At 39.9% G+C, this 25,857-nt stretch overlaps 2 protein-coding genes across 2 annotated transcripts; one reads left to right on the top strand and one right to left on the bottom strand.

Annotated features, from left to right (window-relative positions):
• Nucleotides 1-183: 183 nt before the first annotated feature.
• On the top strand, nt 184-6,798 carry rbm34 (RNA binding motif protein 34). Its single transcript, XM_072383568.1, has 12 exons — nt 184-227; nt 308-352; nt 1,023-1,179; nt 1,320-1,441; nt 1,630-1,843; nt 2,594-2,653; nt 2,793-2,836; nt 5,425-5,508; nt 5,623-5,686; nt 5,770-5,812; nt 5,911-6,029; nt 6,158-6,798. Exons 2-12 carry the CDS (start codon nt 333-335, stop codon nt 6,473-6,475), a joined length of 1,245 nt encoding a protein of 414 aa, XP_072239669.1. The 5' UTR covers nt 184-227; nt 308-332; the 3' UTR covers nt 6,476-6,798.
• A 1,522-nt stretch (nt 6,799-8,320) lies between these two features.
• Nucleotides 8,321-13,140, bottom strand: tomm20b (translocase of outer mitochondrial membrane 20b). Its single transcript, XM_072383573.1, has 5 exons — nt 12,903-13,140; nt 11,365-11,411; nt 10,620-10,701; nt 9,096-9,238; nt 8,321-8,965 (listed from the first exon to the last, which is right to left on the bottom strand). The coding sequence occupies exons 1-5, from the start codon at nt 13,024-13,026 to the stop codon at nt 8,921-8,923; spliced, it is 441 nt and encodes a 146-aa protein (XP_072239674.1). The 5' UTR covers nt 13,027-13,140; the 3' UTR covers nt 8,321-8,920.
• Between the last annotated feature and the right edge of the window lie 12,717 nt (nt 13,141-25,857).

Consider the following 25,857-nt stretch of genomic DNA (forward strand, 5'->3'; position numbering starts at 1 on the left):
ATAAAATGTTTTCTTATGTAATGAAAAATTATTTTGTTCACTTCTCCAGATCCTTGTCTAACGAGTTTATTTGTTTGTTTTTTGTTGGGTTTTTTTGTGGAAAACTTTAGGAACTGTTTTTCTCTCGACCGTGTTCCCTATGGGAAACAGTTCGAGGAGGGACTGACAGGATTTCGGTTAGAAAACGTGTGAACATTACATGTTAGGACATTATTGGAGATTGACTCGTAGAAATTCGTTTTCTTATGAAAATTTGTCACTTAGTTATATCTTTTAAAAAGAACAAAACAGACAGTCGTCTTGGAGTGAAGTTGAAAAATCTGCAGTAAATCATGAAGAAGAAAGCTCACAGGTTTGTTTACACATTTTTATTTTCCTGATTAAGGTAATAGAAGATAATCCGGGCAAGGTTTTGATAATATTTTAATTGTTTTAAGATAACTGTGGTGTGGGATTTTTTCTCAAGTCACCAATGTAGCTTCTAGGCAGTTTTTTTTTCAGTTTTGATGCTGGGCCAGCACCATTTTCTATTTCCTGTGGCGAATAGTTGATGCTTTTGTACGTGTCTCTGCATAGATAAATAAAAACGCATTTTTGTGAGTGTGTTTTTTTGTGAGTTTTTTTTTTTTTTTTTTTTACTGCTACAAACAAGCAATAGTGCCTCTCTTTTATCAAATTTACTATTCATCAATTTACTTTTCCTTTATAGAATGAAAACAATTCCACACCTTACAGCTTCTTTGCTTTTTTCAAAGAAAACCAAATTCACACAGATATGCATGACTAAAGAGAACAGAATAGTTTTAGTGAGGTCTTTAAGCCAGCCTTCACAAAACAAATGTAAACACGTTTAGTTTAAACTTTTTAAACATCTTGCAAAAGAAAAAAAAACTACATTTCTTGCTACAGTAAAATATATCACTCTCTTCACTTAAGATAGTTCAAAAAGAAGTTTTAAGTTAAAAAACTTTTTGATCTTTTGGACTCTGTGCCATTTTTCACCTCTGCTTTTGTGTCCTCAGTGGTGAGTCATCACCAGGGCAACAGTCAGCTGATTATGTAGTGGGTCAGGTGTCAGGAAGTTTGTTCCAGCAAAACACTGCAGCCACTGGATCGCTGTCAGCTTTGTTCAGTGCTGCTTCTCCGGCTGCATCTACTCTGTTTCAGCCTGCACCCAAGGTAAGTCACAGTTTTTTAGTTATTGCAAAAAGAATAAAACATGGTCACAGGTGCTTGGCTTAAAAATGTGAAAACTCTGTTTTCGAAACTTGTCTTCCGTCATATGCTCATACTAGCTTCATGGTTTGTGTTTACTGCAGAAGCCTATTCAGAAGAGCACAAAAACAGAGGAGCAGCAGAAGAAGAGTCCAGAGGTCAAAGGTAAATCGCACCAGAAGAAGAACAAAGAGAAATCTGTAGCTGACCAGAAGCTGGAGAACAGGTGAAAAGTTCAGATTATTCAGTTTTTGTTTTTGTTATTTTCCATGTCTTACTTCTTTTCATCGGTGGTTCTCTCCTAAAAAAGTTAAATGTTTTTCCACTTCTTACATTTCCCCAGATTAAAACCCCTTCATCAACCATCGACACTGTTGCCTCTTTTCAAATTTTTTTTCTGTACATTGGTTTTAGGGAGAGCAGTTTACAGAAGGCAGATGTTGAAGAGTGGGGACAGCAAACATCAGTGAAAAAGAAGAAGAGGAAGGTGTCAGAGTTGGGCAATGAGAACAATGTAGAACACTGGGTGCTGAAGCGACAGAGGCTGAAGGCCAGCAGGCATGACGAGGCCTTAAAGAGGAAGAGGACAGTGTTTGTTGGCAATCTACCCATCAGCTGCACTAAAAAGGTATTTTTTCTTTGTATGTCTTTATTCACATCCAGCAATGAACACACTGAAAATCAAACCTGCTGAAGAAGTGACTTCTTAAAGTGCCTCTGTCATTTGATTAAATTATTTCTGATTCAAATTCAGCAAAAATGGGTCCAGTATTGGTTGATCTGTTGTCTTTATTTCTGTCAGCTTTATTCAGAATTGCTACTCCAACTTTGCTTCTTGTTTTTTGCAAGCTTAGATTGTTCAGTCTGCAGAGACACACACATTGTCATTAAGGCCAGACTTATTTAAGTAGCACATTTCAAAACATTGACCAAAGTGCTTTACAGGCAGGTGAAATTTACAGCCAAACACCAAGATAGTTAGAGATAATAAGATATAAAAACTGAAAGATTTTTCAACTTCTCTGCTGGAGGGTTTGTGTTTCTTTCATCTTGTGATGTTTGAAGTCAGTTAACATAATTGACAAGTGCAGTCTTTAAATGTCATCTCCCATTGGTTGTGTCATTCAGGCAGCACCAATCATCACACTCCCAGCTCTGTGCCTCTCTGTTGACTGTTCATTCATATTGGAAGTCCTGGCCAGTTTTACACCAAACATACTGCAGCTAAGAAAAGTAGTGTCTTGAAGAATGTGATTCCAGACTTCTTTTCCTGATCTATTCAAAGAACATTTATGTCCCTGGTCACTTCTGCTAGTGGTGAGGAGACAAAAAAAATATGAAGGTCAACTCTTTTTTTCTTTTCTTTGTTTCTCTTCAGACCTTGCGGAGTCTCTTCAAGGATAAAGGATCCATTGAATCTATACGGTTTCGCTCTGTGGTAACTAAATTAAAAAAAACACATACATACACAAACATACCCAAAAACAGAGTGGATAATAATCAGTGGAATTACGGTGTCATGTCTCCTCTCGGTTTTCTACTTTAATCACACAATTTATTCTGTTTCAACACTACAGGTTAGAGAGGATCCCACCGTGTCTCGCAAATTAGCAGCCATCAAGTAAGTTTCTTCCCACCAGAAATCAATATTTATATTTTGAGACCAAATTTATGTACAAAAAAACCCAAAAAAAAATCACGCCAATGGACTTCCATTAGTGTGACTCTTACATAAATCTGCTTCTCCGCTAATTTGAATCTCTTTATCTAAATGTAATATAGTAACAGTGCTGAAAATAAATATTAAACCAGCCAAAAAATATAAAATGTCATAATGAGAAAATGCATGGCTTGCTTCTGTTCCCATCTGTCTCCACCCTGGTATTTTCAGTCTATTCTTCTTGAAATTGTTTCCTTTTAATATACCTGCATATCAACAGATCTGAGAAATACTTACTGTGAACCTTTGATAGGGAATAACTTTCAGAAACTCATTTGAAATTGGATGAAAAAATACAGTATTTATCCCAAAGAGAAATTATACTATCGGTGTATTTAAAAAATGTTTTTTAAAGCATTCATGCATTCAGTTCTTGCTGCTGGCAGGAAGGACCTCCTGTATCTTTTTTTAATGCAGAAAACTGATCACATTCTGCTGTTTCAACACAATGCAGCAAAGAGGATGGTCAGTGTTATTCAGTGTTATTCTGTAGCATTCTTCAGTTCCAGGGGCTCCAGAGCAGTCCCAGCACAGAGCCAGCCTTCTTTATCAGTTTGTTCAGTTTCTTTGAGGGTTTGGTCCTCTGTAATGCATGAATCCTGAGAAAAATTGGCATTTGATTCCCCTATTTTGAATGGCTCTAAAATCACATCCCTCTAACTAAAAATAAACTATACACAGCAAAGTATAGCAGGAACATTTCTTGTTAGCTTTTACCTCCATTTTTGCATTACAGACCTACAACCTTTGCCAAAAAAGTTGTCAGTAAAGCTTTTACCACTTTGTTATGTTCCTGTTCCTCCTCACAACTCTTAAGGAGTGTTCTGATATGGAGGATATGAAGAGATGAAGAGTTTCAGCTGCTATTTTGTTCTATTCTTTCTTCAAACACATCTTGTAAAGTGTATTAGTACAGGATCAGTGTTGTTTCAAAATTCTCCAACATTCTCTATTGGGGACAGGTCAGGCCAGTCCAGCACCTGTACCCTCTTCTTCCTCAGCCATGCCTTTGTAATATGTGCAGAAAGTGGTTTTACATTGTCTTTTTGAAAAATGCATGGGCGTCCCTGGTCTTGAAGGCAGTATATAGCCGAATTTGGACAGAGATGTTCTAAGAACTGTCCACCTCGAATTTCGTTATAAGAACTGCCCTTCCCCAGGGGAACTGTTTCATTTTGCACATGAGTCAGGGACCTTGACAGGGACTGCTGTGACTCAACCGTCTGCGACAGACGTGTTACTTTAGCACCACACACAACAACAGAACAAAACCCGCGAAAAGTAACGATAGAATAAACCAACACCACCAAGAAGCTAATATGTAGAGCGAGGAGGACCACCGTGTTCATGGTCTGCATGACAGTAATATCAATCACGGACGATCACATCGGGCGTCTAAGATCGAGGCTGGAAGAGCACACAGCGAGAGTAGGGCTGTAGCGATGCACTAATCTCAAGATACGATACATGGCATTCCACGATACGATTTTATACGATTCAATTCAATACGATTTAATACACATCATTTTCTGAAAGATTTTAAAGGGACAGTGTGATTTGACATGAGTCGTCGCTGATTGGACTGGTGGTCCGTCCTTTGAACCGGAAGGACAACACCGCCAGACAAATGGAAACAACTGTGTCTTCAGTAGACGCAGACTCATATTTCTGTTGTGAATATTACATCATCAATCTGCTTGTTTTACTTGCTAAATACCATATACACAAATCCAAATTCTCTAATCACAAGCCATCTTTTTTACATTTTTGAGAAGGAGCTCAACAATACATTACAACAATCCTACATTCTATAAACAGAAAAGCCATCAAAACCACTGAGCTATGCACTTTATATAACATTTTTATGAACTAATTTATCACGGTTTTGTATAATGTGACCCCCCCTGGCATTGTTTTGTATTATGTTAATGTTCTGTGTTTTCACTAATTGTAATGTCTGACTTTTCAATGAAGTTTGCTAAAAAATAAAATAAAATAAAAGATCGATACTCCCGGCTGAAAAATCGATACTTTATTGGGGAACAAAATATCGATATATATCGTGGTATTGATAAAATCGCCCAGCCCTAGCGAGAGTCAGGAGACGACGAATCGAGCAGCGGGCGATACTTCTTCGTTTCATTAAGGAAAGAAGGAGAGCAAACCGCCGCAGACAAAGGAGACGACTTGTAAGTTTAACTTATTAAACATGCGCCGCTTGTGTCCGTGTCGTTTGAGTAAACATTTCAGACAAGGGACGTAGCTACCGAGCTGTTAAAACATTTTCTGACTTCATGTCACAGATGTCTGATTGTTTTTGCTTGCATATCAAACATTATGTTGCTTTTGTTTTTCTATGCATGTATTCTTAATTGCTTATAAGTTATCGCCAGAATCGGGTCTTCTGTGTAAAAGAGGTTTCGAAGTAAAAAAAAAAAAAAAGGCACTTGGACTACCTGTATATATGATGTAATTTTTTCACTCCACAGACGCAAAATTCATCCCCAGATGCAAAGCTTGAATGCCTATGTAGTGTTTAAAGACGAGGATGGAGTCACTAAAGCTCTGGAGAGGTCTGACACTCTTGACCTAGATTATAAAGATGGTCTTTACCCCACATTTGACTTAGGCATGAAAGAAAATCCACAAGTTAATAAAAGTGTCTTTCACTCCACCTGTCCTAACAGGAATGGCATTGAGATAGAGAAAGACTTTCACATCCGAGTGGACAGAGTGACTGACAGCTCATCGGTAAGTCAGCAAACATCACAGTTCACCTGTTCAGTCCACTAAGTTTTTGGCTTTAATTGAGAAATCATATTGTTGTCTTGCAGCATGATCACAAGCGTTCAGTTTTTGTGGGGAATCTCTCATTTGGTGAGTGGCCATGCAGAGCAAAAGCTGATGAGACAATGTATGCAGAACAAGTTATGGTTCATAGGTTTCATTTAAGCTCATTTGTTGTTTCTTTCCAGAAATAAACGAGCTGGCGTTCCGAAGGCATTTCGAGGAGTGTGGAACAGTGGAGGCAGTCCGACTGGTACGAGACCAAAACTCTGGACTCGGTAAAGGATTTGGTTACGTCCTGTTTGAGGTAAGACCAATCAAACCCTGCTTTTATTGGGAGTGTCCTACACATCCTGCACATCTTCCAAACCCAAAATAACTTCAATACTCCATAAAAGTTTAATCAATTTATTTTTCTCAATCTTGCTGTTGCAGAGTGCTGACTCGGTGCAGCTGGCGCTAGAACTGGACAGCTCAAAGCTCGAGGGTAGGTCCATCCGTGTGAAGAGGTCAATGAAGAAGGAAAAGCAGAAGAATAAAAGTGACTGCAAAGGAACAACAAAAAAACCCAGAAAGACCCCAATGAAGGGTTCAGGACATGAGAGGGGACCAGGTCGAGGAGGTTTCAAGTCCTCAAAAAAGTTTAATGGAAACCAGCAGAAGTCATCCAAAAATTCCATGTCTTTCAAAGGAGAAATGGCGGACCCAACCAAAAAGATTAAAAAGAAAGGACTGAAGAAGAAAATTAAATAAAAAAATGCTGTTCACATTTAAATTCTAAGGAAATATTAAGCATTTGAAAGAAATAAAATTGTCTTTCCAGTTGTGGGTGACCAGTTTAGAGAATTGCTTTCAAAGCGAAGAACTCTGGAAACATTACTTCTCTAGGAGACCTCCAGACTGCTTAGCAAAACTCAACTGATTCAGCCACAGCATGTTGGTGAAGCCATCACATTTTTCCTGTGCACCACTGTTGAATAAGTTTTATTGTATGATGTTCCTGCTGTTAAATGTACTTTTTTCCCCTCAAATTGGTAATGTGGATTTTGTTGAAAGGAAAAGTACAGTATACACGACATTTGAAGCACCACATATTACAGTACAGCTAAAAAAATTTGAATATCGTGAAAAAGGTTTTTTTTTTGTCACTTGATAATGAAAACCCTAAATTCTGTGTCTCAGAAAGTTAGAATATTGTGAAAAAGTTGAATATTGGAAACACACCCTAATGAGCTAATTAACTCAGAACACCTGGAAAGGCTTCCTGACCCTTTGAATGGTCTCTCAGTCTGGGTCGGTAGGCTACACAGTCATGGGGAAGATTGCTAGTGGGACAGATATTCAAAAGACAGTCACTGATACCCTCCCAAAGGAGGGTAAGCCAAAAAAGGTCATTGCTAAAGAAGCTGGTTGTTCACTGAGTGCTGTGTCCAAGCATATTTATAGAAAGTTGTGTGGTAGGAAAAAGTGCCCTTGAGAGGATTATCAAGCAAAATCCATTCGAGAATTTGAGGGAGCTTCACAAGGAGTGGACTGAGGCTGGAGTCAGCACATCAAGAGCTACTCCGCACAGACGAATCCTAGACATGGGTTACAAATGTCACATTCCTCCTGACAAGCCACTCCTGAAGCAGAGACAACATGAGAAGCATCTTACCTGGGATAAGGAGAAAAAAAAACACTGGACTGTTGCTCAGTGGTCCAAAGTCCTCTTTTCAGATGAAAGTCAATTTTGCATGTTATTTGGAAATCAAGGTCCCGGAGTCTGGTGGAAGGGTAGAGAGGCACAGAATTCACGTCCAGTGTGAAATTTTCAGTCAGTGATGATTCGGGGGTCATGTCATCTGCTGGTATTGGTCCACTGTGTTTTCTGAAGTCCAGTCAACATAGCCATCTACCAGGAAATTTTAGAACACTTCATGCTTCCTTCTGCAGATAAGCTTTATGGAGCTGTAGATTTAATATTCCAGCAGGACTTGGCACCTGCCCACACTGCCAAAGGTACCAAAAGCTGGTTCAATGATTGGCTGGCAAACTGACCTGAGCCAAAAGGAAGATTAGACACCAGACCCAATAATGCAGATGACTTGAAGGCTGCTATCAAATCAGCCAGGGCTTCAATTACACCTCAGTAGTGCCACAGGCAGTTCGCCTCCATGCCACGCCGCATTGATGCAGTAATTCATGTAAAATGAGGCCAAACCATGTATTGAGTGCATAGAGATGAACATACTTTCAAAAGCCTGACATTTGTTTAATTTTTTTTAAATAGTAAAATACATATGTTGATCTTATGTAATATTCAAATTTTCTTAGACACTGAATTTTGGGTTTTCATGATCTGCAAGCCACAATCATCAAAATTAAAATAAGGCTTGAAATATTTCACTCCTTGAGTTTCACTTTCTGAAATGACAAATGATAAAATAACTTCACGATATTCTAAATTTTTTTTGAGAGGTGTGTATATATATATATATATATATATATATATATATTACAGACACACTTGCAGACCATTGACCTTCCTCTCACTCCAGATTGTTGACCCCCCCCCCCAAAGACCACAGTAAAACAAGATGGGTTTTTTTCACTTTTTTTTATTTTCTTTTTAATTTTTTCCCAGAGGGGTCATCCTCTTTAAACTGAAACATTTTGTAACTTTTTAAAAAGAGTTTCCAAGTCTAGACAGAAAAGAGACAATTGATAACAAAACAAGAAATCATTAAAAAGTATCCAAGCAGACAGATGACTTCTGTTTCTGCAACACTCTGCTACTGATATTACAATGAGGATGGTTGGTGCAATCATGTCAGACTGTGTAAACCTGGAACATGATGCTGTCAGGATGTGTGCTACACCACTCTGAAGTTAAGAACTGATGTCCAACAAACCAACTCAGTTAATTAATACAACATCTGAGGGAAAAATGGCAACACACTCGTTTGCCTCTTCAGCATTTTATGGTCAATTTAATCCAATACCCCAAAACGGGTAATATAAGTTAAAAAAAAAAAAAAAAACTGACATGAATAACTCCATAATAAAAAAAAAAAAAAAAAACTGCATCCCTTTAGTACGCCTTGATGGGAAGTGATGAACATCAGCCAAAGTAGAGGAGGCTGAGGCGTTGACAGGTCGTAATGAAATGAGGAGGATGATGAGTAAGATGGGAAGAATTTCCTGTCAGTCCGCTTCTTATTCTATATCGTCCTCACTCAGACTCTGTGCACTCACAATGCGCTGCAGGACAAAGCAGAAAGTGTACACAGATCAGTGCCTCGAGTTTATGTAAAACAGTAACACATGACAGAATTCTGTCAGTGCCCTACCTGGCAGAAAATTAATCATTTCTGAGAGGGTATGTCCTTACCTGGCTGATGCTGGGCAGTTTGGTGAGCAGCATCTGGAAGACCGGTGGAGGCAGAGTCTGCTGCAAGACCTGCAGCAGTTGCTGAGGCTGACCACACACGGCGATGGCATTGGTTAGGTGGTCCACACCTTTTTCATAGTCTCCTGTGGATGTGAGCACAAAGACAGAGAGCATCATTCAGTCACAGTCTTTTACTGAAGTAGATGTTTGTGTGCTACATGAGAAATCACTCAAAACTCAGAAAAGTGATGTTCACATAAACATCTCCAAGACTTCAACTGTAATCAAAAAGAGCAGGGGCCTCCTGTACAAAGGGTGTGTAAGCACAAAAAAGTGGCGTACGCTCTTTTTCAAATCAACGATCAGATGTATCAAGAGGGAAATGACCGTGGAAATGTGCAGTGCTTGACACCAACTTCATGGCTGGCATACGCACTTTTCTACAGCTGTTGATTCTTTGCCCACACTTAGAGGTGATGTTGTGAAACTGTTATACTAAATAAATGTGAAAACAATTAGTCCTCAGACTGAGTGATGTGCACATTTCATGCACATTCATGTTTCTGCAATTACACGAGTGGACATAAAAGCATGCGCAAAGTGTTGCAATGCATACCATTGAAAACAATGGCTGCTTTAGCAGTATTAGAAGACCTTGCAAATGCTGCAAATCAAAGAGAGACAGAGAGGATTTGCTGGCACGTGATGGCGACTGGCTCATCAGCCGCTTCAGGTTTGTGATGGTAAATTTTATGTCTCAGAACTAACAAACTCTCCAATCCACATTAACCATTTGTGTCACCCAGATATGCTAATTGTTTTAAACTATTTATCTCTTAATTAACACCCAGACAAGATAATTGTTTTAACCTCCCGTTTCTTAATTATCATAAAAACCACATCCTGCATTCCTCAACCAATTTGGGCCCAGTGCCCAATTTCTTTCCCGTCTTCACAGCATCATAGTTGGTGGTAACTTGATGGTAACTTGCTGTTTTTTGCTGGTTAAACTACAGCTTAAGATCTTTCTAACAAGCCCCTGATCGTCTCTGTGTGCAAATGTTAATAACCCCGTGCGTAAAGTGTGAAATGTCTTAATCAGCCTCACCTTTTTGCCGGTGCACTTCTGCACTTACTGTATGAACACGTTCGTTGTGAGTTACACAAAAACATAGGTATTTACCTTGGGGTTAATCAGAGTCACCCACATGTGCTCCCACCCACTCCTCTTATGTTTGCTGCTTATGCTGGAGGACTGCGTGCCAAAGAGCACAATTTTCACAGGGAGGAGTCAGGTACTCTGACGTCCGCTCAATTTCACGCTGATTGGGATGTACAAAGGAAATGTGCTTGGATTCATGCGTGCGCACAGATTCATACATCCGGATATTTTTGTGTGTAGGAGGGCATTTGGGTTACGCTATGTTTCAGTAGAAGTCTTTGTACATGAGGCCCCAGGACATTTCCATAATAAATCAATCTGTTGGAGCCATTAGCGTTGTGGTGCTGGCAGTTGGTGATTACCCTGAGCCAGCAGCTCCTCCCCAAGCTGGATCTCCTCCAGGAAGAACTTCTGCACTGCCTCTGCATCCTTCAGGTCCGGAAGCTGCTGGACAACCAACATTCAGCCAAAAGAGTCAGGTTTAATAACCGATTTATAACATTTTACATAATCTTGCAGCAGTAAATGGAACAAGTACTAAAAATGAAACAAATTTGTGACTTTACATCAGTTTAGATGGAACATTTTGGGAGACAGAGCCCCTGTTAGAAATCAATGCAGTTGGTTCAGCTGCTTATAGGCTAGCCTGTAAAGTGTGCAATAATTAGCAAAAACATTAAAACCACCAACAGGTGAACCTAAGAACATTGATCATATTGCAGCAGTTTTAGCTCAGGAAGAAGAACAGTCATCTGCCAGTTGGAAAGTCGGTGGTTCGACTTCCGGCTTCCCCGGACACATGTCAAAGCGTCCTTGGCCAAGACACGGAACCCCATGTTGTCCATCAGTGTTTAAATGTGTACGATAGAGAAGAAAGCATAAACCGTACAGGCTAAGACATGCTTTATGAGTATGTGTGATTGGGTGAATGTTGCATGTAGTGTAAAAGCATTTTTGAGTAGTCTGCTAGACCAGAAAAGCGCCATATAAGTACAGTCCATTTAAATACCGATACACATCTGATTTGGCCACACAGGAGGATCTAACACAATATTGGGCAGCTGGTTTTTAATTTTGTGGCTGTTTTGTGTCCAGTGATATGTTCACCTTTGCCAGGCCTGCCCTCTCTTTGGCTGCTTTCTGCTTTCTTCTCCCTGTGACAAACACAAAAAACAAATACCACATCTAGAGATTAAAATTTCCCTGCCAAAGATATACCAGCATACAGCTGGTTTACCTTAGTCTGAACAACCCCTTAAAGTCAATGTTCACTTAGTTTCTGGAATTTAGTACACTGCCTCACTGGTTTTACAGGATACACATGTTGCCAACATGCCTCCATCATCTATTTACAGGCAGGCCCAATTCTGCCATTTTTTTCTTTTTTAAGCGACACTTACTTTGACTGAAAGAGGTTTAGTGTAGAAACTACTTTAAGGAAGCTTTTAATCTTTCACAAACTGGAGCCGTGAATAGAATTACACCCTGCAGAGCATGTGCTGCATCTGTTCTGGGGCTGTTGATCCTCTGCCCAGCAGTAAAGGTTTCACTGATCCCTGAATGACATGAATGATTTGACTGGAAGCCCAACTAGACCTGTGTGACTGCACTGTTGTGTAGAAGCTTTGTGAATGAGTCTGTGCTGCAGGTAAGATCAGTGTAGAGTTAACAGTTTCTCTCAGATTGTTGTGGTCATGAAGAGACACTGCACAGTCTCACACGCACAACAAGTGCAGGGTTAAACACTAAGGAATCAAATATTAACTAACTGGTCACAAGCTGGCACCTGTAAAGTTGCACGGTTAATCACCACATTGGAAAGACAAAGCTGGGTGGAGGCTTGGGGGTGATTTTTTTTCTGTTTACATTTCCAATCTGGGCCAGTCTATGGGCTTAAATTTGTTTAAAAAATAACTGCTAATGCACAGAGGGTGATCTACAAATACGCCTTGAGTCACAGACGTGTTTCGCTATCCACAAATACAAATTTTCTATTTGTAACTTGTGTGTTGTTTTTTTTACAAATGTGTATTTGTAAATATAGTATTTTCTATTTGTAAAAGAAAAAGCCATTTGTGAAACTGAAAATTCTGTTTGTGAATTGTGACTCAGTGTTTGTGGATCACCGCAAATCCACACAGATCCACAAACAAATAGCTTGTGATTCACAAAGCCCCATCCAATAGATGTATTAGCAGTTATTTTTTAGACAAATTTAAGCCCACACAGACTGTCAAAGATTCTTAAATTGTGCGACTGCGTATTTGTAACAAAACGTCTATTTATAATATGCATGTATAATATCATTACATTGAATCACGCGAGGTTTCTCAAGCACAACCTGAGTTTTACACCAGGTTTCATCCAACACCATCATTGGGTTCTTCTGAGTGACATCAGAAAATTAAAGACTTTCACAAATTAGAACCACGAAATATGCTGAAAATATGACAAAATCCTTGATCCGGTTTTGCTTGGTTATATAATTTAACCAGTTTGATTCCACCACTTATTTAACTCGTGAGTGGCCTGAACAGCGCATTGCAGCGGCAAGCCAAACCAAACTCAAACCAACCCAAACACAGCAGACTAGACCTGTGCTCTAGGGCCTAATGAAGGTGAGGAAATAGGAGGTCAAGACTCACGTTCCCGCAGCCTGTTCTTGAAGTTGGGGTCACTCCGTCTTTTTCTATCAAAATAGATGCAGTAACCGACGAAAAGAGCCCCACACACGCCCGCAGCTATCGCACTCGTCCTACCACCCATCATTACTCCAGGACAGGGTCGGAGATAGAAGGATTTCGATTTTGAGGGGGATTTTTCTTCCGCGGTCGGTTTATGTCAGGAAGCTAGCGGAAGCTCAGAGCAGGAAGGACCCATAAAGCCCCCGCCGTTTGACAGATTAGAACTAACTGCGATCGCCTGACTAAAATTTTACACACAGTATTTTCACTGTTATTAATAATTTTAATAAATGGACGATAGGTAACACCTGTTTGGGTTTTACTGTAATACTAGTTTTCAACAAAGGGTAGACGGTCTGGATACGTGTGATGTTCGAAGATTGTTTACATGTCGTTTTAATTTGAATTGTTTCTGGCACAGTAAGATATTACGAAAAACCTGAACTTCAATACGCAAAAGAAATACCATGCATCACAGTATTACAGACTGACACACTATTCTGTTAAAAGTGAACTTACCAATGTAAACTTATGGTGGCAGAGACCCGACAAGTATTCTGGTAAATTCTGAGAAACATCTAAGAAAAACGAGAGGAAAGTTCAACAATAAAGGACTGTACACAGATATTTCTGTGATTAAACAAATGAACGTAGACAAATTATTTAAAAAAAAAAAACCACATTTGTCAAACTATTCTTTTTTTCTGTGAGGTTGTTAAGGTTGATTGAAGCTGCTGTTCGAACATAAATATCGGTAGTAGTGATATTTATTTTCACTTATTTCATTGCAGACAACGAAATAAAATGAGATATTTCATGCTTTGTCTTGTCCACGTCATATGTTAAAAATACATCAATTTAGGTAAATAACTTAGGCCTTGTAAAAATAATGTTATATCAAAAAGACGACATCAACAATTGAGTGCAACTTTGCGGCTTTACTTTGCGTTAAGATGGGTAGAGACGGCATCCATCCCACTTTTTAAGGAGCGGCTCTCATTTCTAGAAATATGGACGAATTTATTCGTCATCCAAAAACATGACAACCCAGGGTTGAGACCAGCATGCATTGCAGAGTTGTAGTCTTACACACTTCTCTGCGGCTTCCCACCTGATGCTGCCCTGATGCTGAGTTTCTGTCTGGATTTTCAGAGTTTTTATCTCAGTTAATGCTGAGTACAGATAAAGTCATTGTAGTGGGTGACTTTAATATTCATGTAGATGTTGAAAATGAACTTGACTCTTTGTTGACAGCACTATAGCTTCAATGCGTACAACACTGGACAATGTTGCCCCTCTGAAAAGGAAGGTAATCAGTCAGAAGAGGTTGGTTCCTTGGTATAATTCACAGCTGCGTGCGTTAAAGCAGACTGCAAGAAAGCTGGAGAGACAGTGGCGTTCCTCTAATTTAGAAGAGTCTCAATTAGTCTGGAAAGATAGTTTAATAATGTATAAGAAAGCCCTTCGTAAAACTAGAACAGCTTATTATTCATAACTGATAGAAGAGAATAAGAATAATCCCAGGTTTCTTTTCAGCACTGTTGCCAGGCTGACAAAGAGTCCAAGCTCTGTTGAGCCATGTATTCCTTTAACTCTCAGCAGTGATGACTTCATGAGACTCTTTATCAATAAAATTGTTTCTATCAGAGAGAAGATTAATGGAATCCTTCCCACTATTATCACTGATGTATCATCAAGTGCAGCAGCTTTAGAAGTATCTTTAGAACCTGATTTGTATTTAGACGGCTTCTGCCCAGTTGATCTCTCTGAGCTAACAACAGCAATAGTCTCTTCTAAACCATCAACTTGTGTTTTAGACCCAATCCCAACCAGACTGTTCAAGGAGGTTTTCCCCTTAATTGACACTTCCATATTGGATTTGATCAATCTGTCTTTGTTGACAGGATATGTACCTCAGACTTTTAAGGTTGCTGAAATTAAACCTTTACTTAAAAAAACCTACTCTTGATTCAGAAGTGTTGGCAAATTATCGACCTATATCCAATCTCCCTTTTTGGAGTTCTTGAAAAAATAGTTGCAGCTCAACTTTGTGATCATATACATAGAAATAGTCTGTTTGAAGAGTTTCAGTCAGGATTCAGAGTGCATCATAGCACAGACACAGCACTGGTGAAAGTTACCAATGATCTCCTCTTAGCCTCTGATAGCGGACTTGTTTCTGTGCTTGTCCTGTTGGATTTCAGTGCTGCATTTGATACTATCGATCACAGCATTCTGTTACAGAGACTTGAACATGTTATTGGGATTAATGGAACTGCATTAGGCTGGTTTAAGTCATATTTATCTGATCGATTCCAGATTGTTCTTGTAAATGAAGAATCTTCCTCACACACCAGAGTAAGTCATGGAGTTCCTCAGGGTTCTGTGCTTGGACCGATTCTTTTTACTTTATACATGCTTCCATTAGGTAACATTATTAGACAGCATGGCATAAATTTCCATTCCTATGCTGATGATACTCAGCTGTACTTATCTATGAAACCAGATGAAACTAATAGGTTGGTCTGACTACAAGCATGTCATAAAGACGTAAAGACCTGGATGACTCAGAACTGTTTGCTTCTCAATTCAGACAAAACTGAAGTTGTTCTCTTTGGACCTAAGCGCTTCAAGGAGAAATTGTCAAGTTATATAGTTACTCTAGATGGTATTTCCTTGGATTCTAGTTCTACAGTGAGGAACCTTGGAGTTATTTTTGACCAGAATTTATCATTTGACGCAAATATAAAACTGGTTTCTGGGACTGCCTTCTTTCACCTTCGTAATATTGCTAAAATCAGGAACATCCTGTCTCAGGGTGATGCAGAGAAACTAGTCCATGCATTTGTTACTTCAAGATTGGACCACTGTAATTCTTTCTTATTGGGCTGTCCCACATATTCTCTGAAAAGCCTCCAGCTGATCCAAAATGCTGCAGCCAGAGTTCTGATGAGAACTTACAGAAGAGATCATGTTTCTCCAGTTTTAGCTTCTCTTCATTGGCTCCCTGTTAAATTCAGAATGGAATTTAAGATTCTTCTCCTCACATATAAAGTTCTTAATGACCGAGCACCATCATATTTTAAAGACCTCATTGTAAGATATTTTCCTAACAGAGCACTTCGCTCCCAAACTGCAGGTTTACTTGTTGTTCCCAGAGTTTCTAAAAGTAGCATGGGAGGTAGAGCCTTCAGTTATCACACCCCTCTCTTGTGGAATAAGCTGCCTCTAAATGTCCAGGAAGCAGACACCCTTTCCACCTTTAAGATTAGGCTTAAAACTTTCCTTTATGATAAAGCCTATAGTTAGGGATGGCTCAGGTGATCCTGAAACATCCCATAGTTAAGCTGCTATAGGTTTAGACTGCTGGGGGACCTCATCTGTCACACCTTTCCTCACTTTGCTCTCTTCTCCCCCTGTTTAATTTCTCAAATGATATTATGCACATGTGACATTATTGTGGTTATTAACTTGTGTTTCCCTGTTCCAACAGGTATCCTTTGAATGGTGTTTTTTTTCCCCTCTTTTCTGTTTTCTCAAACCCCAGCTGGTCGAGGCGGATGGACACCCTTCCTGAGTCTGGTTCTGCCAGAGGTTTCTTCCTGTTAAAAGGGAGTCGTTCCTTTCCACAGTTACCACAGGTACGCTCAGGATGGGAGATTGGACTGAAGACAAGTTTCAGTGCAATCTGTTGGTTTCCTTAGCTAGGATATTGTTTTTGAATTAGCTCTATATGAATGAATTGGATTATTTTGAAATTAATTAAGTGGATTTCATTGGATTATGATTACAATGAATTGAATTCCAATTGGCTTGAATTGGACTATATTATTTAAGTGCCTTGAGAATTGAATTCAATTGTAATTTGAATTGAATTGAATTGTAATCATGATTAGGTTAAAAAGAAAAGAAAGGCATTATTTACCAGATCTTGAGGAGCAAAGAGAGGTATAGGACCTCCAGTTTCTCTGAGGTAGAAATTAATGAGAAAAATCATAGAACTGTTCAAAAACTGTGTCCAGCAAAGAGAGGTTGGAGGGAATTTCTTGCTCTACAGTACAGAATATCATCACAGGCTTCAAGGAATTCTCTGGGCTCTGAAGCATTTGGGATGGACCATCACACAGTGGAAGCGTGTATTGTGGTCAGACTAATCAGTATTCCAGATCTTTGTTGGAAGAAATGTACGCTGTGTGCTCAAAGAACAAAAAGAGCATTCAGATTTTTGTCAGAAACCAGTCCAAAGCTCATTTCCACTTCTGTTATGGCAGCATTAATGCAGAAAAGTTCACTGAGATTTTACAGCAACATATGCTGCCTTCAAGACCATATCTTTTCTAGAGACATCTATGCATTTTTTTCAGCAAGTGCACATTCTGCCCACATTGGTGGGACCATGACAGGATTGATCTGTGAGTGTTTTGTTTTTGCACTACTACTTTCTTGAGGTCTGTTGATAGAGTTTTAATGATTTTTAGGTTGAGAGTCTGATGATGTCAGCAAAAGTTGCAGTTTGTGTATGCCGGCTTCTTCACAAATACGAGACTTGAGAGTTCTTTTGACTGATTTTTACTGTGGTCTTGTATTCAAATGGCTTTCATCACAAGTACACCGTAGAACTGAAAACACACAAATGATGTACAAATGTTACACTACATATGCTTCAACTTAAAGAAAATATATAATTTACAAACAGAATAACATGCCACTTTGGTCTTCGGTAATTGTTTCTTAATTGGATCGATATCAGGTCTGTACTACCAGTTATCCGGACCGCTTTTTTAACTGGAAGTGCCGTCACAGTCACCTTGAACTAATCTTATCAAGTTTGCTCTTTTAACTTTCACCTAATACCAAGTGTTATTAACTATATCCTCTAAACATTGCTATAAAAATATTAAATATATAAATCAAAGCACTTAAAACAAGTGTTATATGGACATTCTCTATGGCCATAAAACCACAGCTACATCCAGTGGCAAAACATAAATGTAACTGCCGTTACAGTGTGTATGTGGAGTTGGTCCTGTGTAGCTTTTTGTTCAGGAGCACTGCCTTTTTGTAGAAGTCATTGTCCTCTTAAGCTTTTTGGCAGATTGTGTGATGCCTGGGTCTGAATTTGATGGTATTTAATTTAATGGATCCCTTTATTTAGCAGTGAAAATAGCACTAATTGTGGGAGATGCATGTGTATGTTCAACAGTTGATGAAATTCTGGAACTCTGATATCTTCCAATACTTCTCATCTGCTTTATTTAGACATTGAATTATTAATGATCAAAGGAGCCTTGACTGCTGCTGGTTAGGACAATGTCAGAAGAGACTGAGTACTTTCAAAGCTTTACATTTGGTATCATCTAGTCTTTACTGGTGAATAAGTTATAACCCTTAAAAAGTTGATTTAAGAAATTGTTAAAGGTTATCAGAGGGCTCGTGTTTCTTGTGGTGTTCAGACTAATGTGCCAAATCCAAAATAATGTGTAAATTATGTTCAACATGAAAAAAATCTACTTTGGAGTACAACTGAACTCTTTCCTGTAAGAGGTGCCCTCCTATAAATACAACTATATTTATAGAGCCATTTGTACATATTGTCATGAACCGTTGACACATTTTGTTTTGATTCCTGTCTGGTCTCATCATTTCCTGTTTTATTTTGAAATATTAACTTCCCTCTCGTTTCAGGTATCTTGCTCTTCCTCTTGTGTCAAGCGTCTGATTGTCTTCCCTGATTCCAAAGTGTTTCCACCTGTTCCCCATGGCTCCTCATGTGTTCAAATAGTCTGCGTCTCCCTTGTCTTGTGCCAGTGTGTTGTAACTTGCCACATTCCTCACTCTAGCGCCTTGAACCACAGCATTTCCCAGCATGAATCTATGAGCCTGTAGTAGAGCGATCCTCCCACAGAGCATTCTTTTGTTTGTAACCTTTTCTCATAGCTTTAGTTAATTCGAGTAAGTTTCCATAGCCTGGTTTTGTTCCTCTGTTTTTTTTTAAGTGATTTTGATTTGTAACTGTTTTCATAGAAACCTCCGTTAGATAGTTCCTCCGCCAGAGTGATTTTGTGTTTGGTTTTCAGAGTTCTTATTGTGCCTCTGTTAAAAGAGTGCTTAGAGTAATTGTTAAGTTTTATTGTGCCTCCCATCGTGGAACGATTTATGTTCTCGAGTATTTTTAACCTGTTACCGGGAGAGCGCCCTTTGTTTTATTCCGCTTCATCAGGAGAGCGTGAATGTTTACTTGTAATCATTTATAGCCCTTTCTGTCTTCCTCCTGGAGTGGAGAGAGCTTTTGTTTTGGTACTGCACCCTCCTCAATAATAGTTATTGAGGAGAGTGTTCCAGGATTTTCACAGCCCCTTGATTTCACTCTGTTCTGGAGAATCTCCAGTGGTTGTGTCATCATAAACCACCTTGTTCTGAAAATTCCCTGCATCTGTGTCCTATGTTCAACTGGGCCATGCCATATAAAATCAAACTCAGTATTAACCGTCCAAAAGGTCCGTTTCACAAAGCAGGTTTAGTGAAAACTTTGAGTTTATTAACCCTGAAATGAGGGAAACTGAGTTTTCCGTTTCACAAAGGGAGGTAGCTCTTGCCTGTTTCAGAGAAACAGGTAACTTAAGGTCTCGGTCAGTTACCATAGTAACTGCATGTGTATGTTCAACAGTTACCATAGTAACTGACCGTAGTAACTGACTCTATAAACCTAACCTGGTCAGGACCAGAGGGGTGTTCCACGAACGTAGCTAAAGAAAGCCAGGCTGTATCAGGAAAGCCTCACTTAGACTAACACCATCTCCTAATTAAGCCTCAAGTTGTTCCACTAAGACATTTCAGCTGCATCTAATCTAGGCTGATTCAAGCGAGGCTTACAAACCTTTTTACAAAAAAATGTTTGTCAGGGACCGTGAAAGCACAGGAGGCAGATGCAGGGTCGTATCAATAATAGTATTTTATTTATACAATAATTATCGATAGTGTCTTTTGCAGAGCAAAACAATGGGCTATAAATTCCTGACACACTCTCCTCAATATCTATGAAGAGGAGAAGTTTTACAAATTAAACTTACCGAGGCGCTATAGAAAGTTAACAAAACAAAAACAGAAAGAGACTCCTAATGGAGTTGCTATAAACTTTAAGGATATAAATGAAAAACACTCCACTAACGGAGATACTATGAGCATGAAAAATGCCAACAAAAAAATAATTTGGGTTAAATCTGTGACTATCAAAAAGGTACAACAGAAAATCACTCTGAAAAGAGGATCGCATCAATAAACATGCTCTATGGTTTACTCAAGACTGTGGTCGCTGTGGAGGCTAGAGTGAGAACGCTGAGAAAGACAAATCCAACACACTGGCAACTAGACAAGGGAAGACTAAATACACATGAGGAAGGGAAGCAGGTGGGAACATTTAGGGTGATCAGGGTAGACACTCAGATGCATGACACGGGAGGAAGGGCAAGGTATCTGAAACGAGAGGAATGGTTAATACTTCAAAATAAAACAGGAAGTGACAAGACAAGGTACAAAAAACTAAGGGTGTTTACGAGACCTGACAATGTATTCATGCTCTCCTCTTTGTGTTATACATTTTTTTATATAAAGCATACTGAATATTGTATATTTGTGAAGTACATTTGTATGAAATGTACTTCACAAATATACTGGCCCTACTCATTTTATTGATAACCCAATAATCAACATGCATCATCATACTTTGTGACTATATTATCGTGAGTGCGTGACCCACATATTAATTTGTCACTGTTACATCTCAACAGCAGCAATCTTAACAGCCAGAAGCGAACCTGGCAGCAGGTTAAAGTAAAATACAAAAACATATTTCATAGTGGTAAGTAGTCTTTGAAGAAATGTGTTTGTCCAAAAAATGTGTTGAGCTGTAAATATGTTGCACAGTAGCTGCAAAAAAAAAAGACAGAGGCCTCTGCCACCAGTGGGGGTCCTCCACCTGAAAGCCTTACACCAGCAGAGGAGCTTGCTCTAACCAGCAGTCGAGGAACCTCCTCAGCATATATTCCCCAAAGTGTACAGGATCAGTATGTAGAAGGTATTGATTACGTTCCCTCAAATTGTCAGTCTCTCAATTATAATAACTGATGGTGTGCCTATATCGGTCAGTGGTGGGAGACGCCATCTGCCTGCTTGACCTCCAGACCACAGAAGACATCCCTAACCCACGTGTGAGTAGTTGTATTCAATTTAATTTTCTTTTGATGGAAATACTATGCATCTCATGCATCCCTGTGATCTCCTACTAAAACAACTGCAGTGTTTCTCCGTTTGTAGTTTGATGGCCCCAGCATATCTCGGGCATTCGATGACGAGACATCGAATGTCCCTGTAGACACAGAAATGCCACAGGTAGGCTATTTATTACTAAAATGTGAAATGGTTTGGATGCGTCTGCACTCTACCTCTACTATATAACAATAGGCCTAATTATCACCAATACACTTTACTGCAGGTTGCAACAGGAACACAAATTCCAGCTGCAAAGAGTGAAGTAAGTAACTCTTCACATTACTATCACTACCTAAAATACTTTGTTGCTCACAGGCTCACTTCCTCTATCACAGGATGTCCGAACTCTGTACAAAAGGAAACTTCTGTTGGGTCTAGAGAACACCAAATTGGACATGGAATATAAGAAACTGAAAATAAAAAAGATCAAGCTAGAGATCATGAAACTGGTGAGGGATGCAAGTATAAATTCAGACAAAGGAGAAGGTCATGATGTGAACTGTATTTAATTTTGTTTTCTCTCCACAGCTTGAAAAATATGAATAATAAAAAAATTCAACACAACTTGAAACTTGTCATTATTGTACGGTTCATGCAAAGTGTTAGAAATTTGTTTATACATTTATATAAACAGTGGGGTGCCATGACCTAACATTTGGAAAATTATAAATCATCTCTGTTCATTTAGCCGGTGGTTCGACTCTGGCTTCCCCAGGATACATGTCGAAGCGTCCTTGGGCAAGACACTGAACCCCACGTTGCTCCCCCAGTGTATCATTGGGGGTATGAATGTGTGTGAGTGCTTAGAAAGCACGTAGTTATATCTTAAGACGTGCTGTATGAATGTGTGTGAGTGGGGTGAATGTGGCATGTAGTGAAGCGCTTTGAGTGGTCAGCTAGACTAGAAAAGCGCTATACAAGTCCATTTACCATTTACAACAAAAACTATTAAGAGAAATATGTGTCCCAGTATAGGTCCCTCACTGTTCTTCATTCCATTTGTTTGGGAATGGCCATGTCAATGTCCTCCCACTGTTCCTCCACCATCCTGGTGCGCAGTCTCTCCCAGCATATTGTTGCTGTATTGTAAAGGACAACACAGGCAATGATGATGTCACAAGCCTGATCAAGAGAAACTGAGTGTTTTCAAACACTGCAATCTGCAGGGAATCAAACAAGAAAAGACTTGAACCTGAAAAGTTATACACAAGACAAGATGTACAAAATATGAAGTATACTATTAATTCAAGATGGCTCTGTCAGAAGTCAGCCATGGTGCCTGAGAACTTTAAGCAATGAACCTCATTTCTATCCGTGCCCTTGTTTTTGCATGCGCATTGTTGAATGCCCTCTCTGCCTTTGTTCCTGGATCAGGATATGGCGTGAGGAGGTATGGCAAGCATTCATACCCTCTGTCCCCAGGCAGGACACCACTGAACTCTCCTGCAGAATAAGAAATGTTGGTTGGATATACAGGCCAGGGAAGGTGATGAAGATGTTCAGGAAATGCTTCAAAGCAAGGGATACACTCCTTATTTCCCTGCAAACACTTGCCTTGGACAGACCTTCAGCATCACCAACACTGTATAGAAATGTCCCACAGGCATAGATCCGAAGTGCAACTGCACAGTGGTTTGGGCCTTGCTGTGTCGTGTGGTCTGTCGTGTGTGGTTCCAGCAGGCTACTAGGGCTGTAGCGATACACTTATCTCACGATACGATACAATACACGATATTCAGTTCACGATATGATACACGATATTCGCCCAACGATACAATTCGATATGATACAATATAATTCGATACACTTACACAATTTTCTGAAAGACTTAAAAGGGACAGAGGGATTTTGGTTACATCTTCTGAGTGTTCCATTTACTTGGATTGAATTAATAGAACTGAAAACTAAAAACATAAATTACACGTGGACAGAGTGTCTACAGCTTTGGAATGCTGGACTAAATTAATCAAAGATGTGTTGAGAAAATTAGTTCCATTTATTGAAACAGTGCAAACTGTAGCTCAGACAAAAAACTGGACATTATTTTCTGGCAAGAGACTCAGTGACAGGAACAATGAGGTGGACTGGGGTCTGTGGTGGAGAGGCCATCACACCTTGTCTCATGGCACCAACCTGTCTGTAGGTGTAGCCTCTTTGGTCTCTCCAGGACTGGACATTAACATCACCTCCACCCCTGAGATCATGGCAGGCAGAGCTGTGGCTATCAAAGCCCAGGTTAGACAGGGTTTACATTTCACAGTCATATAGAAATAGATTATTAAACTGTTAGATTTATCCTGTAGGTTTTGCTGATCACCATTTAGTCAGTTTAGATTTTCACATCACACAAACACCCAAACACAGCTCGCATTGGCACTTTAACGTTAAGCTGCTCCACGACACCAATTTTTGTAAAAAGTTTGAGGCTTTCTGGAAATTTGGAGGGGGAGGAAGGGTGAATTTGAGTCTTTGAGTCAGTGGTGGAAGGTAGGTAAGGCACTCAGCAGGGTTTTCTGTCAGCAATACACCAGTAACTCCACAACACAGGTCAGAAGGACCATACAGCACTTAGAGCGGGACATCAGGGATATGGAAGACAGACTGCACACACACCGCAGTACAGACACACACACACTGCACCAGAAGAGACAGGAACTCAGCATGTTTGTACAGGAGAGGGTAAAAGGGGCTTTAGTTAGGTCACGTTTCACCACCGTCCGGGACATGGATGCTCCCACCTCCTTCTTTTTTAACTTGGAAAAATCCATCTCTCGGAAAAGTGGATGATCTGTCTCCGTCTGCCTGATGGAAAAAACTACTACAGATCACATTAAAATTAGGAGGCATGCAGTGGACGTTTACAGCACCCTTTTCAGAGCGGAGGACGTCCACAGAGCGTGCCAGGATGAGCTGTTACAGGGACTTCCTCAGCTGAGCCCTGAGGACAGGATCTCCATGGACACATCTCGCTGGAGGAGCTGACCACTGCAGTGGGACAGTTAGCATCTGGTTGGGCCCCGGGGCTGGACAGCTTACCTGCAGATTTCTACAAACACTTTTGGAGGGTATTGGGTGCTGACCTGTGGGAGGTGCTGAAGGAGTGTTCAGGGACAAGTTTGCTGCCGGCCTCCTGCAGGAGCGCCGTTCTCTCACAAATCCCCAAAAAAGGGGATCTGGTGCTTTTGAAAAAACTGGAGGCCTGTGGCTCTATTGTGCACAGACTACAAACTCCTATCTAAGGTGTTCGCAAACAGGCTAAAACAAGTGCTAGATGGGATCATCCACAGGGAGCAGTCTTACTGTGTCCCGGACAGGTCTATTATGGACAACCTGTTTTTAATGAGGGATTTGTTTGACTTATGTAAATTGTCTAGTTTTGATATCGGGGTTTTTTCATTGGATCAAGAAAAAGCGTTCGACAGGGTGGATCATGGTTTTCTTTTTAGTAAGTAAGTTTATGTTTATGTTTTATGTTTATGTATTTAGCAGACGCTTTTATCCAAAGCGACTTACAAATGAAGATATAACAAGCTATATAAAAAGCTCACAATAAACTACATAGAAGGAACCCACTAGTCCGACTCTGTCAGAGGTGACAGAGTAGAGATAGTAAGTAAGTAAAATGTATTTATATAGCACTTTTCGCAGAGGAAAAAACTCACAAAGTGCTTAACATAGTACCGTCAATGTATCAAGTTAAAATCATGAAACAGGTACACACACAAATAAAATAAAAATACAAAGACAAAACCAACAGACAGAAACAGTCAAAATAACACTACGACTCCTTAAAAGCCAGCCTGAACAGGTGTGTTTTAAGATGTTTTTTAAAAATGTCCACGGTAGCTAAGTCTCTCAGGTCCGGAGGAAGACTATTCCACAGCCTGGGTGCGACAGACTGGAAGGCTCTGTCTCCTCTGGTTATGCACCTGGTTCGAGGCACAACCAGAAGACCCAGGTTGGCAGACCTGAGAGACCTGCTAAGGACATGAGGGCGAAGAAGTTCAGACACGTAATCTGGTGCCTGACCATGAAGCGCACGAAAAGTTAAAATCAAGACTTTAAAATGAATCCTAAAACTAACTGGAAGCCAGTGCAGCGAGGCCAGGACAGGCGTTATATGGCAACTCTGCCTAGATTTAGTCAGCAGCCTCGCTGCAAACGGTTAATAGCTGCCTTGCTGAGATATGTGAATATGGAGTTGCAGTAGTCCAGCCGAGATGACACAAACGCATGAATTATCAATTCTAGCACAATTTTAGCACTTTGAGAGCTTTTGGTTTTGGTGGGTTTTTTTTTTTCACTGCTGGGTTTGTTGTTTTCAGATACTAGCTGTTTGGTGAAGGTGGGTGGAGGACTGAGCTGTCCAGTAAAGGTGAGGAGGGGGATTAGACAGGGCTGTCCTATCTCAGGACAGCTCTACACTTTAGCCATTGAACCCTTCCTTTGTAGACAAAAGTCCAAAGCACAAGGAATATTGTTACCTGGTTTACCTCAGCGACCTCCACTGGTGTTATCAGCTTATGCTGATGACATCAATGTGTTTATTAGTGACCAGGCAGATGTGGACAACCTGACAGAAACCCTCAAAATATACCAGAAAGCTTCCTCTGCCAAAGTCAACTGGGACAAGAGTAAAGCTTTACTA

This window comes from Leuresthes tenuis, unplaced genomic scaffold (genome assembly GCF_036924035.1).
Source record: "Leuresthes tenuis unplaced genomic scaffold, fLeuTen1.0.hap1 SCAF_4, whole genome shotgun sequence".
Taxonomy (NCBI): domain Eukaryota; kingdom Metazoa; phylum Chordata; class Actinopteri; order Atheriniformes; family Atherinopsidae; genus Leuresthes; species Leuresthes tenuis.

Bases quoted from the DNA above. Each gene is read 5' to 3' on its own strand.
- rbm34 (XM_072383568.1), top strand. From the start codon at position 333: ATGAAGAAGAAAGCTCACAG. The intron at 5,813-5,910 runs GTGAGTGGCCAT...GTTTCTTTCCAG, and splicing joins TGTGGGGAATCTCTCATTTG to AAATAAACGAGCTGGCGTTC. The intron at 6,030-6,157 runs GTAAGACCAATC...TTGCTGTTGCAG, and splicing joins TTGGTTACGTCCTGTTTGAG to AGTGCTGACTCGGTGCAGCT.
- tomm20b (XM_072383573.1), bottom strand. From the start codon at position 13,026: ATGATGGGTGGTAGGACGAGTGCGATAGCTGCGGGCGTGTGTGGGGCT. The intron at 11,412-12,902 runs GTGAGTCTTGAC...TGTTTGTCACAG, and splicing joins CAAGAACAGGCTGCGGGAAC to GGAGAAGAAAGCAGAAAGCA. The intron at 8,966-9,095 runs GTAAGGACATAC...TTTGTCCTGCAG, and splicing joins AACTGCCCAGCATCAGCCAG to CGCATTGTGAGTGCACAGAG.